This window comes from Dasypus novemcinctus, chromosome 4, assembly GCF_030445035.2.
Source record: "Dasypus novemcinctus isolate mDasNov1 chromosome 4, mDasNov1.1.hap2, whole genome shotgun sequence".
In the NCBI taxonomy this organism is placed as follows: Eukaryota; Metazoa; Chordata; class Mammalia; order Cingulata; family Dasypodidae; genus Dasypus; species Dasypus novemcinctus.
The window spans coordinates 130,879,279-130,894,136 of record NC_080676.1 but is presented as its reverse complement, the minus strand read 5'-3'; the positions used below and the strand labels follow the sequence as shown (position 1 = coordinate 130,894,136).

The following is a 14,858-nucleotide window of genomic DNA, read 5'->3' as shown; positions in this document are numbered from 1 at the left end:
ATAACATTTAGGTGTTGCTTGCCTTATAATCTACCTCAACACGGTATGCTACAAACAAATTAATAAAATTCCTACCTGCTAAACCAGGAATATGTCACCTTACTGAAGAATGAAGCACTTTTCTCTGGACTGCATTTCTAAAAAGAAAAATATAACAATTCATGTATGAAGTAAACTCCTTTCACTTACATTTGAAATATTATTATCAGTAGGTAGAAAAGTAAATATAAAAGAATTTTACAGGTATAGTAATATTGCTATCATATTCCTTAAGAAATACAGGCAAGGGGAGAAATCCCTGGGTGGTGGTTGGACCAGATGAATTTTAAAATGTCTTTGAACATTATGACTCTATATACATAGCATTAAATCACATTGGGAAAGAAAATCACTTTTAGAATTACTATTACTCTATAAAAGCCTATATATCATAGTATATTTCCTTAAACTTATTAGCTAAAAATGTTAATTACTAAATTAACAAAATTATGACAATATAATTTTGTTACTAAATTAATAAAATTATGACAATATATATGACATACAACTTAGCTTATAATTTATATATGTACACAAATTAAAGCATTTTCAATTGCTAAGCTAAAGACATTTAGTCTTTTTCCTGAAAAATTGAGAAGTTAATATAATTTATAATTTATTTCTGGGTAAGTATTTAATTATACATTTTTATATAAGTGTATAATTCCATACACAATTATATATTTGTCATAATTATATTTTGTTTTCTGGGGGTTGTAACAGTTCCATAAAGTCCTTTCCATTGAATTTAAAAATGGAAGGTCTCAATAAGTGCTCATTGTACATTTTTAGAGTCAGCATCAATCCTTTTGTACTTTAAAAAGTAAAACTGAGAACCAAGTTAAATTTGATTCTTATACATTGTCCCACATTTAACAATTTTTTGCAATGATCCTCTCAAACCCAGTTCTGATTCCATACTCAAAGTGTTTAACACAATTTTTATTCTGAACCTAGAAGGAATAAGTGAAAAAAAATTCTATCCTATCAGCAAAATGCTCTGAATGTGGAGGAAAAACCACGATAAAAATCCTAAAACTATTCTGTGGTTATAACAAATAATATATTCTATGTCACATGAGGTATACATAATTTAGCAAGAGTATTATCCTCATAGGATTATTGTTGAGAACAAAAAACCACCATGAATGCAAAACATTTATTACACCATTGGCAGAAAACAAGCACTCATATCTGCTAGCTATACTACCACCATCATTATTATTGCCAAATACATTATCTGGAAAATAAGTTCACAAATTTCAGGGGAAATGTTCTACAGATTCTCTAACCAGGAGGGCATATTTTATATCATCAATTCAAAGTACAGAGGGAGTTGCCAATTTGATACTGTACTAGATTTTAATTTGCCACCAATGAAATGATCTTAAGTCCAAAACACACATCTTTTCCTGTGGTAGACTTCAAATGGCCACTGAGTCTTTGTAGCTCTTCCCATTAAGAGGCAAAGAATCTATTTTCCTCCCCTTGAATATGGACTGGCCTTGTGTCTTTCTTTGATCATGAAAATGCAGCAGGAGCGACACTGTGCGAGCTCCAGTACTAAATGCTGCTCCAGTCCTGCTGTGCTTGGAACTCATATACTAGGTGAACATGCCTGAACTAGCCAGCTGGAAGATGAGAAGCCAAAAGGTGGAGGAGCAGAGGTTCACCACCTGACAGCCTGTTGCCCTAGTCAACAGCTTAATCTATTACTGAGGTGGTCCTAGATTATCCAGCTACCAATTAACCCACCCACCGTGTGTGGAGGCCGGCAGGAATCAGCCAAGCTGATCCAAATTGGACGACCACCCAAGTGATCCAGAGAATCATGATTTAAATAAAGTGATTGTTGTTTAAAGCACCTAAATTTTGGAGTGATTGGTAACTAGGTACGGTTACTTTAGCAGACTAAGAATTCAGTATTTAACATCCCCTCTAGATCCATTTTCCAGATGAAAGCATCTTATATGATACTCTTTGAGTCCTTAGGTAAATAGCTTTCTTAGATGCAGGCCAGGCATCTTGTACTAAATCTATCACAGTAAAGTCCAATTATAGTTTACCTCACAGGAGGAAAAGAAGGCAGGTAAAAACATCTGCCAAAGTTAATTAATCCTTACTAAGTATCAAGAATGTATAAAGGTCTTCTCAATAAATAGATAATCACCGAATTCATGAGTCTCACTGAACTTATTATTTTTATATTACTACATAGCAACATCTGTGTAGAAAAGTAGAATGTGACAATTCTGGAAGCATCTTTCACTGTTCTACTTCAGTCTCATCTTCTCTATTAAACATTCCCCAATCCTTTTAACTCATTCTGTTGTCACTCTGACAGCATTTCTAGGCTGTAGACCTAATTAACCCCAAATAAATTCCTCATTTCCTGTCTCCCTAAACTCACTCAAAAAAGAACTCAGACTTATGTTTTCTAAGCCTCATCATCAATTATACTCATCTACAGTTGTGCATATAATAGGCATTCCATAAACTAAGCTACACATTATAGACTTAAGGGCAATTTTCCCTTGAATGGAGATCTTTTAATATTTAGATTATGGCAGATAAATTGAAGTACATAGGGCACCAGACCAATAAAGCCAAGGCCCAGGACTTAGTGAAGTGCACTGCTTTCCATCTCTCCTGGGGTCAAACCTAAGATGTGGCCTCATGGGCTAGGGTTTGTGTGACTGATTGCTACATTTAACAATATCTCACATCTCCTATCTTCAGGAACTTCCTCGGTGAGTACTAAGAGTTCTGAGAAGAGTGGAGGAAATTATGGGAAAGGAGAAACACTGGCCCATGGAGAAGGGAAACACCCAGAAATCAAAATAGGCTTATGTTGCTCAATCAATTACTCTATGCCAGATTCTGTGCTAAGTATATTTATCTTACTAAATATAACATACCTTTGTGGTGGAACCATTTTTATCATCCCCATTTTACAGGTGAGGAAACTAAGGCCCAGGGACTTAAAAACTTGCCCAAGATCTTCCAACAAAGAAGTATAAGAGACTGGATTCTAATCAATTAGTTCTCATCTTCCAGTCATAAATCCACACTGTACCTGTTATATGCTGTTTTCTGCTACTTACAGAGCAATTAGTTCTCATCTTCCAGTCATAAATCCACACTGTACCTGTTATATGCTGTTTTCTGCTACTTACAGAGACTTCGCCTCTGCTCACTTACTACTGGTAAACTCCTGTTTCAGTGCCATTCAGCTCATTCCTTTCTCGGTATCCCAGCTCCCAAGGCTAGATACCTGGTCTGTGTTACTGAAAAATCTCAATGCTCTCTCCTCAGGAGACTTAAGGGCTCCTTCAGATCTGCACTCACCGAAGTTATACTCACTCCTACCCAGGTATCTAATCATTTGCCACCAGGTTCTTCTCTCCTGCTAGACTCAGTGCCTCTGGAGGACAGGAACTATATTTGATTTATCTTTGTTTCTCCAGTTTTAGCCCAGGATCTAGCTCACATGTTCTGTATGGGTGAATCAAAGTAATCAATCATTTAATGAATCAATGAATGAATGCATGCTTATCACCACTAACAAAATATATTTAGAACTATCCTTTCATAGGTCACTATACTAGCCATTGAAACTCAATCTGAAAGTCATGTCTTAGCTTATGGTTTCGGAATTTTCACTTGAAATCTATTCTATCAAAAATAGAAAGTCTCAGCCATCAAATGTAATCATTCAAGGTTTTCAATATGCTTTGAAACCCTTAATATATATATTTTTAATTGGCATCATAGAAGTAACAAATAGAGACTGCAATTCAACTGAATATTTTCAATCCTCTCTAAATGGATCTCTGGACCCTGACTCTATCAAGGTCATTCTCTACAGGGCTATCAGTGTAAATACACTAAGACTACATTTTAGCTTATAATTGACTTTAATTTGACCTTCAATTCAATAAATAATGTTAAATCAGTTTGCTTGCATTATATTTGTAGTCTCTATTGTAAAGTAAAACAGGCACATTGTCCTTGTGGATGGAGTTCTTTCACATTTTCAAGGTATTCAGCTCCTATATTTAAATAGCCTTTTCAGAGAAATTTATAGTTTCATTTTATATGTGATCAGGTGAAGAGCTATCATATTCAACACTTTGGGTTACTAACTAAATAAAAGTGAGGATGAGAACAAGATCCCTTGAATCTGATTTTTTGTTGTTAAAATTACAGAACTACTTGTGTTAAGGATTATTTCTAAGTCCATGTTCTGTATAGTGGCAAGTGAAACAAATCAAACTGTGGTTAGGAAAATTATTCCTAATAATTACAAGAACACTTCCCCTAGCATGTGACTCCTATTGTGGAAGAAGCACGTGTTAAGTGTCTGCAGTTTCTGGATTAGTCCCAGATCTGTGTCCCAATAGCCAAGTCAACTAATACCCAGAGTATTATTTACAGAGAATCGCACCCGCGATGTTAATGAGCTCATCCACAGGTAGTGGAATTCCACCTGCATTTCTGCCCCTTTAGCGACGCCAGGTCATTCACTCTCCTCTCAAAAGCACGCTTCCTGTTTACAAGAGGTTATCCCTTCAGAAAAATATGCCTCTTTCTCTCCTTTGGCCACCACCCGTGATCGTGACAGCTCAGGTTTCAAACCATCGCGGGTCCAGATCTCAGCTCTCAAGAATGGGACAGGGAAAGAGGGGGAAAAGGGGAGAGGTGGGGAGCGTGTATCTGAATGTGCGTCTGTGTGGGATGACTCTCACAACAGGTATCTAAGACAGCCACTCACACTTCAGGGTCTGCGGCCCAGAGCTGCCCCTTCTTCAAAGGAGTAGAAGATCTGCCCGCCTCTCCCGCCAGGGACCAAAGAGTTTTACCTGCGCCTCAAGGGCCTCGGGGACCCGCGCATAGGAGTCCCTTCCGCTCCACTTCCGCAGGCTGGAAAACATGGTCGGTCGGTCCTGAGCCCAGCGACCACAGGCGCAGAGAGGCGCCGGCCTTCACGCCCCGCGGAAGGGGACTGTCAGAACAGCGCCTGGGGGGCGGAAGGATGCGCGCTCAGTCCCCGTTGTCCAGCCGCCGTCCTGCTCGCAGCAAGCCCTCCCAACCCAGGGCTCGGGCTGTAGGAGGGGGAAGGAGGAGAGAGGGAAGAGGAGGGGCAAGGAGGAGAGGGGAGGAGCGAGGGGGAAGAGGGAGGAGGCGGAGGAAAGGGAAGGGGAAAGCAGGACCCAGGACCGGGAGAGGGCAGGAGTCAGAGACACGACTTGTGAGGAGTTTGCTCCTTAGCTCAGTGGTTATCTACTTTCGAAATTTCCAGGCTGTTCAGTTAGAAAACCTGTACTCCTCTATGCCTGAAGCACAAAATTCGCTGTGCCTTGGGGAGACAAACGTTTGCAAAAAGAATGTTACTTCTGTCCTTTTCAGAAAAGCATTAAGGACCATAAATTTCAGAATTTTGCAAAGCAAATTTTACTGTAAATGGCTTTAAAATTAAAAATTAATCAAATTATTCTCGTTTGATTAGCAAAGAACTAAACGTGACATATAGTAAAGAGGATGTAATTGAGGGATGCTGGTTTGACTTTTTTTTTAATTAAGAAATTATGTGCCTTGTGTAATGAAGCACAGGTGTATCCAACTGAAGTAGGCTAGTAAGATAGGGAGTTAATAGATCTGGAACCTGGCAGAGAGTCCGTGTGGACATCAGTAACCCCCAAGATGGCTGCTGGAAGACCCCCACCCCCAGGAGGCTGCTGTCCAGAACAAAGACTTCTGGATGCAAAGAAAAGCCCCAGATGTTCCCTAGGGACTTTGTTATTGGGTCCTTACTAAGAGGTTGATGGGTGGGGTAATCAATCAAAACAGCAAATAGTTGGAACCCCTCCCCTGCCATTATCAAAGGGGTGGAATAATTAACAGTTTAAAAGCCTGGCACAGACAACCAGCAAGATGGCAGCAGAGTAAGGAACTTCTAGAGTCAGCTCCTGCTACAGGGTAGTTAGCAAACACCCAGAACTCTCTGGAGCTAGCTGAAGCACCTGGTTGGGGGCTCCAGGAGACCAGAATAGCATCCTCTCATGTCCTTGAAGGAGTGGAAGGAGGAGGCTGCCCATCTGCAGAGAAGACACATAAGTAGAGCGCTCCACACCATGGAGGCTGGTGTCTATCCTCCACTGGAGGCACAAGCTGCCTCTGGAGTTGTTCCATGGCTGGAATTGAAAGCTCCACTTCCCCAAAATGGGGAAGGAAGAGACGGTTGGGCAACAATTTCAGCTACTGATGAGTAAATTCAATGGGCTACAGTATAATCCTGAGAACACCTAAAGTTTGAGTCTGTCCAAGTCAGAAAGAGGCTGGGAGACGCCATCTTAACTCCGCGCCTGGCACGAGAGGAAGTGGGGCAGACTGAAAATCCTAGTGCTGGTGGGGACCAGCTTATTTCCGTTCAGATCATATTGCAGTTCTAGCCTAGGCCCCAGTGCCACCTCCAACAGGGAGGAAGCTGCAGGGACCTGTGCCAGCCTCTCTGGAAAATTACCGGCCAAGCTGCAGAGGCCAGTGACTATCCTACTCTTGTGGCACGAGCCACCCCAGGAGCTATTCTGTGGCTGGAATTGGAAGCTCCATTTCCCAGAAACAGGGGAGGAGGAGACAGTTGGCTGCTGATTTTGGTTACTGATTGGTAGACTGGGCTAAGAGGTAACCCTGGGAACAGTTGAGGTGTGAACCAGCCCAAGTCAGCAAGAGGCCAGTATCTGCCATTCAGACTCCACCCCCAGCCTGAAGGGAAGCCTCACTGAAACTCTCAGTGTCTTTCTTTCACTCAGATCAGCCTGCAGCCCTAACCTAGCCTTTAGCCCTGCCTCTCGTGGAGAGGAGGCTGAGGAGACCTGCACCAGCCTATACAGGTAACTGCAGGGAACTTTGGCTGGCATAGACTGAAAATCAGAAGTCTACCAGGGCAACTGTGGTCATCTTGAACCCTCACTGCATAGATTGCTGCCCACACCTGCAGCTCCATCCTTGCCCCAGGCAGGAGAGAAATGAATGTGAAGCTTCATCAGTCTCTCTGGGCCACTACATTCTAGGCCTGCACTTGGATTATTCCACATACTGTGACTCTGTCCCTACTCCTGGCAAAGGAGAAAGTTGGAAGAAGTTTCATTGGTCCCTGGTGCAATAAGGGCAACTTGAGCCTCCACAGCTTACAGCACCAACTGCATTCTTGGCTCCTACTGCACAACCAGCAAGGGAGAAAAGATAGGAAAACCTGAACTAAAAAGAAAAACTGCACTCAAAATAAATACTCTAGTAAGCCAGATGTGAAGATATCAACAAAAAATTACAATCCACAGTAAGAAACAGGAAGCTATAGCCCAGTTAGAGGAACAAGATAAGCCTCCAAATGACATAAAGGAGTTAAGACAACTAATTATAGATGTTCAAATAAATCTCTTTAATAAATTCAATGAGATGGCTAAAGAGATTAAGGATATTAAGAAGACACTGGATGAGCACAAAGAAGAATTTGAAAGCATACATAGAAAAAAGCAGATCTTATGGGAATGAAAGGTGCAATCAATGAAATTTTTTTAAAAAATTGGAATCATATAATAGCAGATTTGAGGAGGCAGAAGAAAAGATTGGTGAACTTGAAGAAATGGTCTCTGAAAGTGAATATACAAAAGAACAGATGACGAAAAGAATGGAAAAAATTGAACAAGGTCTCAGGGAACTAAATGACAGCAAAAGGCATGCAAATATACATGTCATGGGTGTCCCAGAAGGAGAAGAGAAAGGAAAAGGGGCAGAAGGAATATCTGAAGAAATAACAGTAGAAAATTTCCCAACCCTTTTGAAGGACATAGATATCCCTGTCCAAGAAGCACAACATACTCCCATCCAAAAAAATCCAAATAGACCAACTCCAAAACATACTCATCAGAATGTCAAAGGCCAAAGACAAAGAGAGAATTCTGAGAGCAGCAAGAGAAAAGCAATGCATGACATATAAAGGATATCCAATAAGATTAAGTGCTGATTTCTCACCAGAAACCATGAAGGCAAGAAGACAGTGGTATGATATATTTAAGATACTACAAGAGAAAAACTTCCAGCCAAGAATCTTATATCCAGCAAGACTGTCTTTCAAAAATGAGGGTGAGATTAGAATATTCACAGACAAACAGAAAGTGAGAGAATTTCTAAGCAAGAGACGAGATTTTCAGGATATACTAAAGGGTGTGCTAGAGCCTGAAAAGACAGAAGAGAGGGGCCTGGAAGAGAGTCTAGAAATGAAGATTATATCAATAAAACTAAAAGTGTCAAAAGAGTGGTGAAAATAAAATATGACTGATAAAACTCAAATAGTCAGGAATTTTCTTTACATCATTAACCAATGATGTAAAGCACTTGTATTCAGAAAACTGCAACTCAGTGTTAAAACAAATTTAAAAAGTCCTAAATAATTGGAAGAACATTCCATGCTCATGGATTGGAAGACTAAATATCATCAAGATGTCATTTCTACTCAAATTGGTATACAGATTTACTGCAGTCCTGATAAAAATTCCACCAGCATAAAGAAAAAATTGAAAACACGATCATTAAATTTACTTGGAAGGGTAAGGCATCCTGAATAGCCTAGCCAGAAACATCATATAAAGGAAAAGTGAACCCTCTTCTACAGACTTTAAATCATTAATACCTACTTATAGTGGTAAAAACAGCGTGATACTGGCCTAAAGACAGATACAATAGACCAATGGAACCAAATTTATAGTTCAGAAACAGACCCTCACAGCTATGGTCAAGTGATTTTTTTTTGTCTTTATTCATTTTTTTAATATTACATTAAAAAAAATATGAGGTCCCCATATACCTCCCAATTCCCTCACCCCACTCCTCCCCCCATGAGGGTCAAGTGATTTTTGACTAGTCTGTCAAATTCACATAGCTTGGGCAGAACGATCCATTCAACAAATGGTGCTGAAAGATTGGATAGCCATAGCCAAAAGAAGGAAAGAGGACCCCTATCTCATACCTTATCCAAAAATTAACTCAAAATGGATTAAAAAAAAAAAACAACTAAAAATAAAAGCAAGAACCATAAAACTTCTAGAAGAAATTGTAAGAAAATATCTTCAAGTCCTGGTGGTAGGTTGTGGGTTCTTAAAGGAGATAAGAGGACTGAATGTTTAATATATGTAGAAGTTTTAATTAGCTTTACTGTAAAAGTGTGGAAATGTATAGAGTGGATGGTAACACACAGTGAGTAACAGATAGTTTATAAATGGTGATATGACTGAAAATGGTAGTCTAGTTATATAAATGCCAATTGACAGAATGCTAGAGAATAATCTAGGAACTGGATAGCACAGTAAACCAAGAGGTAGATGAGAATTGTGGTTGATGGTACAGATGCAAGAGTGTCCTTTGTTAGCTAGAACAAATGTATATCAGTACTGCATGGTGTTGGGAATGTGGAGAAGCATGGGAAAAATACAGCTGGAGTGACATATGGATTGTGGTTAGTAGTAATAATATTATATTCTTGCATCTATGCAAAAGATGTACTGTGTTGATACTGAGGCAGTAAGAAAAATGTGAGCCAAATATACACTATGGACATGGTAGCAATCAGATATTATTTTATCTGTAGCAAATGACACACCACATTGTGGTGTGTTGATGGGGGGGTGTTGTTTGGAAATTCTGCACATGTGCATTATTGTTTTATAAGTTTACAACTTCTGTCATTAAAAAATATATTTAAAAAAAAATAATAGGATGGGTTTGGGGAAAAACACACCAAATGTAGAATAAGGACTATGGTTAGTAGTAAGATTTTGACAATATTCTTTCATAGTTTGTAACAAATGTCTCATGACAATGCAAGATGTTGGTGGAGGGTTGATGTATGGGACCCCTGTATGATGTTATGCGTGTTTGCTTTGTAAGTTCACAACTTTTACTATGCACTTAATTGTTTATGTATGTTCATATGTAAATGATATAAAGATAATAATAGGATTGGTTAGGGAAAAATACTTTGTTTAGTAGTAATATTTTGACAATCCTCTTTAATTATAAGTTAAAAAGGTTTAAAAATGTTCTGCTGGGGAACTATTGTGATTAGTAAGGGAAGAAATTGTAATATTGATATGGAGAAAGTGGCCACGGTAGCTGCTGATGGTAGGGAGAGGGAAGAAGAGATATGATGTGGGCGCATTTTCAGGATTTGGAGTTGTCCTGAGTGGTGCTACAGGGATGGATGCTGGACACTGTGTATCCTGCCATGGCCCACTGGGTGGACTGGGGGAGAGTGTAGACTACAATGTAGACCACTGTCCATGTGGTGCAGCAGTGCTCCAGAATGTATTCACCAGGTGCAGTGAATGTACCACAATGATGGAAGAGGTTGTTGATGTGAGAGGAGTGGATTGGGGGGATGGGAGTATATGGGGACCTCATATTTTTTTAATGTAAAATTTGAAAGAAAATAAAGAAGAAAAAAATGCACACACAAAAAAGTGGTTTAGCGGGGATGGATAGAGGGACTGGGGGGTAACTGCGGTGGGGTGGGGGTGGGCATGGGGTGGGGGAGTTCTTCTTGGTGTAATGAAAATGCTCTAATATTGATCATAGTGATGAATGCACAACTCTGTGATTATACCAAAACCTATGGAATGTACACTTTTGATGGATAGTATGATATATGAATATATCTCAATAATATTGCTAAAACAATGAATAAAAAATAAAAAATAAAAACAAAGCAAGTTATTGGTGGTAGGGTGAGATGTTATATATGTTTGTTTGATGTTATATATGTTTGTTTTGTAAGTTTACAACAATTATATACTTATTGTTTATGTATATTTATGTATGAGTTATATATTTCAATAAATTAAAATAAACAAACAAACAAAAACAAAAGCCACGCACAGGCCTGAGCATGCTCTCATTCTGCTCTTACCTCTGGACCTGTTTCCTGCCCTCTGTGTGCTGCTCTCTCCATTTTTCCTCTGCCCCATGGCCACATAAGTAAACCTGGGGATTTATAATCTATAATGGGGAACTGTAGCTTGTAAATCAGCCCTCTTTATCCCTTTTCACCCGCTTTCTCTCTACCTGGGACCCCTGCTCTGTTATTTTCTCCTATTTCCCTTCCCCTCCTACCTGAATAAATTACTGGCCTAATTCATCCGGTGTGTTCTTGAGATTCATTTCTACACCATATCAAAGAACCTAGGTAAAATCCAGTAACATAACCCATTAATTTGATGCAAATCAGGTGACACATAACATGTGCCATGGGTCTGATGAAGCACTTTGTTTCATTTAGAACTAAAGCAACAAAAGGAGTGAGTTTAGGCATTCTGAATAATGAGAATACCTGTAAAAGTTTGGGTCTGGCCAAAAAATGTGTCAGACTGTGACAAACCAGACAACTTCATTAGAATTAGAGAGCCAAGAATGCATGGAATTAAATTCCTGAGGAACGTTTAAAACATCACTTATTTGTCTTCCTATCTTTATGACCATATTCTTGTTGGCTCTTTAAAGAGATGAAATCATAGATTTAACTTTGTAACTGAGGTTAAGAATTAACAAATAATTATGATTACTAAATCATTACATAGATGCCTTTATATTACTACTAATATTACTAAAAGGTTACTATCTGAAATTACCTTAGCTGGTTAGAGTGGTCCCACGTCTGTATATGATTACTCTACATTTAACTTCACCCTTGTGTATGCTTATCTTTGTGATAGTAACTCTAGATTGACTTTACTCTTGTTTGTAGACTGAGCTTACTCTTGGGTATGCTTACTATTGTGATGCTAATCTAGAATTACCCACCTCTGTTTAATACCCATAGAAAGACCTTGTATTGACCTTTGTTCTGCATACCCCTATCCCAAATCCATGTGACTGGCCATAGTTTCCTATTCTACCTGCTGCATCCTTCCAGTCCAGAACTTTAAAGTTTATTAATAAAGGAACCTCTGTCCAGCTCCACTCCAATTATTCATTAGCACTGCAGTGTTATAAAATATAGAATTTCTGCAGATCAGGGAGGTAGTTTGGGGCCAGGAGGCCACATGTACTCCACTGCTTGGGCAACCCATAAAACTCTTTCTCTCTTTGAAACCTTGGTTTCTGAGGAATTGGCTTTAAAGGTGCCTCAGGAGAAAAGAACCCACTTTTGCTCAGTATCAACTTTAAAAGGAATGAATCTGTGAGAAATTGGGACTCAGGCATTAGAAATTTGTCTCACTTCCTTCCAGAACTTTCTACAAACCCAAGTGTGGCTTCTAGGTTCTTGGCTATGTTGCTTAAAGGAAATTAAGGACATGTCATAGAGTTGGTAAGCAAGTAAAGAGTTTATTGAGAAACAAGAGAAAGGGAAACAAAAGTACATATACAAGACATGGGTGTGGGTGTGCTCAAGGGAGAAGTGTGGACTGGGGCTCTGGGTTAGGCTTTTTTTTAAAGACCATTCTTTCCTGCTGCCCATTCCCCATGTTGAGGAGGGATCTGAGCTATTGGTTGTCTTTCTGCCTTCCTATTGGTTTATACTATGGGCTACTCAGGTTGCACCTGTTAGCTTTCAGAGAACCAATGGGGAGGCCTTTCTCTTTGGAGTTATCTGTGGCATCTTTTGAACCTGGGTGTTTCAAGTGGGACCTTGTGACCAGCTGTTTGGTGGGGCTTTTTGGCTGTAATGGTTATGACTTTGTTTTCTGCCTTTGCTTAGGGTGTTTCTAGGTTGGGTTTTTGACCATGTTCTTGGCAGGGTCTCAGCTATGATGGCCACTGCTTTGTTCTGATCAGCTGTCTAACTTTGTTTCCTATAGTAATCTGTCTCAACTGTCCCCTCAGAGACTTTACACACTATTCTTAAGGAGGAGCTGATATAATGATGGTCATTATTCTGTAGCTGCTTCCTACTAGTTAGGGGCAGTAGTCCCTGCCTGCTGGGTGTGCAACTCTGGTTATTTTATTGAAGGCAGGTCCAGCATAAGGGTTGGAACTGGATGAAATCCCTGCATAACTATTAATTTGCTTTGTAAAGCATCCAACTTGGAATAGATAAACCTGGTTAGGGCTTTATAAAACCCAAGGGCCTATTAAGAGTATAAAGAGAAAGGTTGAGAGTGGATCTAAAAGCAGTATGAGTCAGAAAAGGTTAGCAACACAGAGGACAAGATATGTAGGTCTATAAGATATGTAAGGGATGACATACACTAGTGATCATAAGCCTGTCCGAGGTGAGGTCAGGAGAGGTAAGCCTTGTTTCTGAAAAGAAAGAAAATTTCATTTTGATAGTTTAAAGTAGCAGAAACACCTGCACTATCCATCTGCCCCATGGGATCTAAGCCCCCTCTCTATTAGAGGTAGAGTGGACATCACCATCCCAGAATCCTCAGGATTGGGGAATGAATGATGGAGTAGACTTACTGCTATTCTGCTCTAGACTTATTGTGATTCTAGCAATGGAAGAATTTTTATCATTGATGTGGAGACAGTGGCCACTGGGTGTTCTGAGGAAGGGAGAGGGAAAAATAAGTGTAACTTGGCAACATTTTTGGGACCAGGGAATTGTCCTGAATGACATTGCAATGACAGATACAGGTCACTATATATCTTTTCAAAACATAAAAAATGTGCAGAAGAGTGTAAACTACAATGTAAACTAAAATCCACACTTAGTGGCAATGCTCCAAAATGTGTCAATCAATTGTAACAAATGTGCCACATTAATGAAGGGTATTGTTAATTGGAAAAATGTGGGAGGGCTATTGAGCAGGGCCAATGGGAATCCCCTCTATTTTTTATGTAACATTTATATAATGTAAGTATCTTAAAAAAATTTTAAAGTATATTAAAAAAAGTAGCAGCAAATATGAGAGCAAGTGAAGGTTTCATCTTTTGAAATTACTTCCTGATAGTTAGTGGTGAGGAAAATCTTTATATCATTTTGGAGGATGCCCTAGATATAAACTCACAAAGACAATACAAGCAACAAGACAAGCATATGACAAGCAAAATAAAGGCAGTACTCAAGAGAGCCATTCTTTTATTTTATAGGCATGCTCATTAGTTACTGAGAAAACGTAGAATCAAGTTTGCTAAGACTTTTTTTTTTTTTTTTTTTTGGTACTGGGGCTGGGGATTGAACCTGGGACCATATAAGCAGGAAGTGGTGTTCAACCACTGAGCCAAATCACTGTGCCGCTGAGTTGGCTCTCCTGCCTGTTTGCCTGTTCGCTTGTTGTTTATTTTTTCATCCTTAGGAGGCATCAGGAACTGAACCCAGGACACCCCATATTGGAAGCAGGTACTCAACCAGTTGAACCACATCCACTCCCCTTGCTAAGACTTTTAACATGTTCAATATCCCCCCATATATGATCTAGAATAGAAATTATCACATTCATCAGGTGTATACCTACAGTATATAACACTAATCAATGCACACATTCTACTTTGAGCTACAGTTAATATATCTATGTGCATATAAATATTTAAATATATTTGCAATACCATACATGTTATCTCTCCCTGGGAGCAGGCCATGATGCCAGTAGTGTCTGTTGAGGTTCTACTCACTTAGGTACTACTCTACTTTGGTAATTATTGCTCCTCTTGGTATGTCCTTCACTCAGCTAGCATGCTGCAGCACCACTGGACTGCACCACTGGGAAGAAGCTCCAAGTGTTTCACAGGGCTGGTACATAATGCCCTTCAGGATTGTGAAAAAGCCAGTCTTGAGGCATTGTCCATTGTAAATCTGGTGATATCAAGTCATCACCAGCTGCCTC

General features: G+C 39.5%; 1 protein-coding gene across 4 annotated transcripts in view; it reads right to left on the bottom strand.

Annotated features, from left to right (window-relative positions):
- LOC101417154 (multidrug resistance-associated protein 1-like) overlaps positions 1-5,184 on the bottom strand; it is a 101,898-nt gene extending 96,714 nt beyond the window's left edge. For 2 of the 4 annotated variants that reach the window (XM_012526818.3, XM_058296103.2), the window contains exons 1-2: positions 4,902-5,146; positions 76-137 (exon numbers count right to left, since the gene is read on the bottom strand). In XM_012526818.3, coding sequence (XP_012382272.2) covers positions 76-137; positions 4,902-4,973 — 134 coding nt within the window. In that variant the 5' untranslated portion in view covers positions 4,974-5,146. Of the gene's footprint in view, positions 1-75; positions 138-4,901 lie in introns of all 4 variants that reach the window. The other 2 variants (XM_012526817.2, XM_004462648.3) reach the window with 2 other exon arrangements.
- Between the last annotated feature and the right edge of the window lie 9,674 nt (positions 5,185-14,858).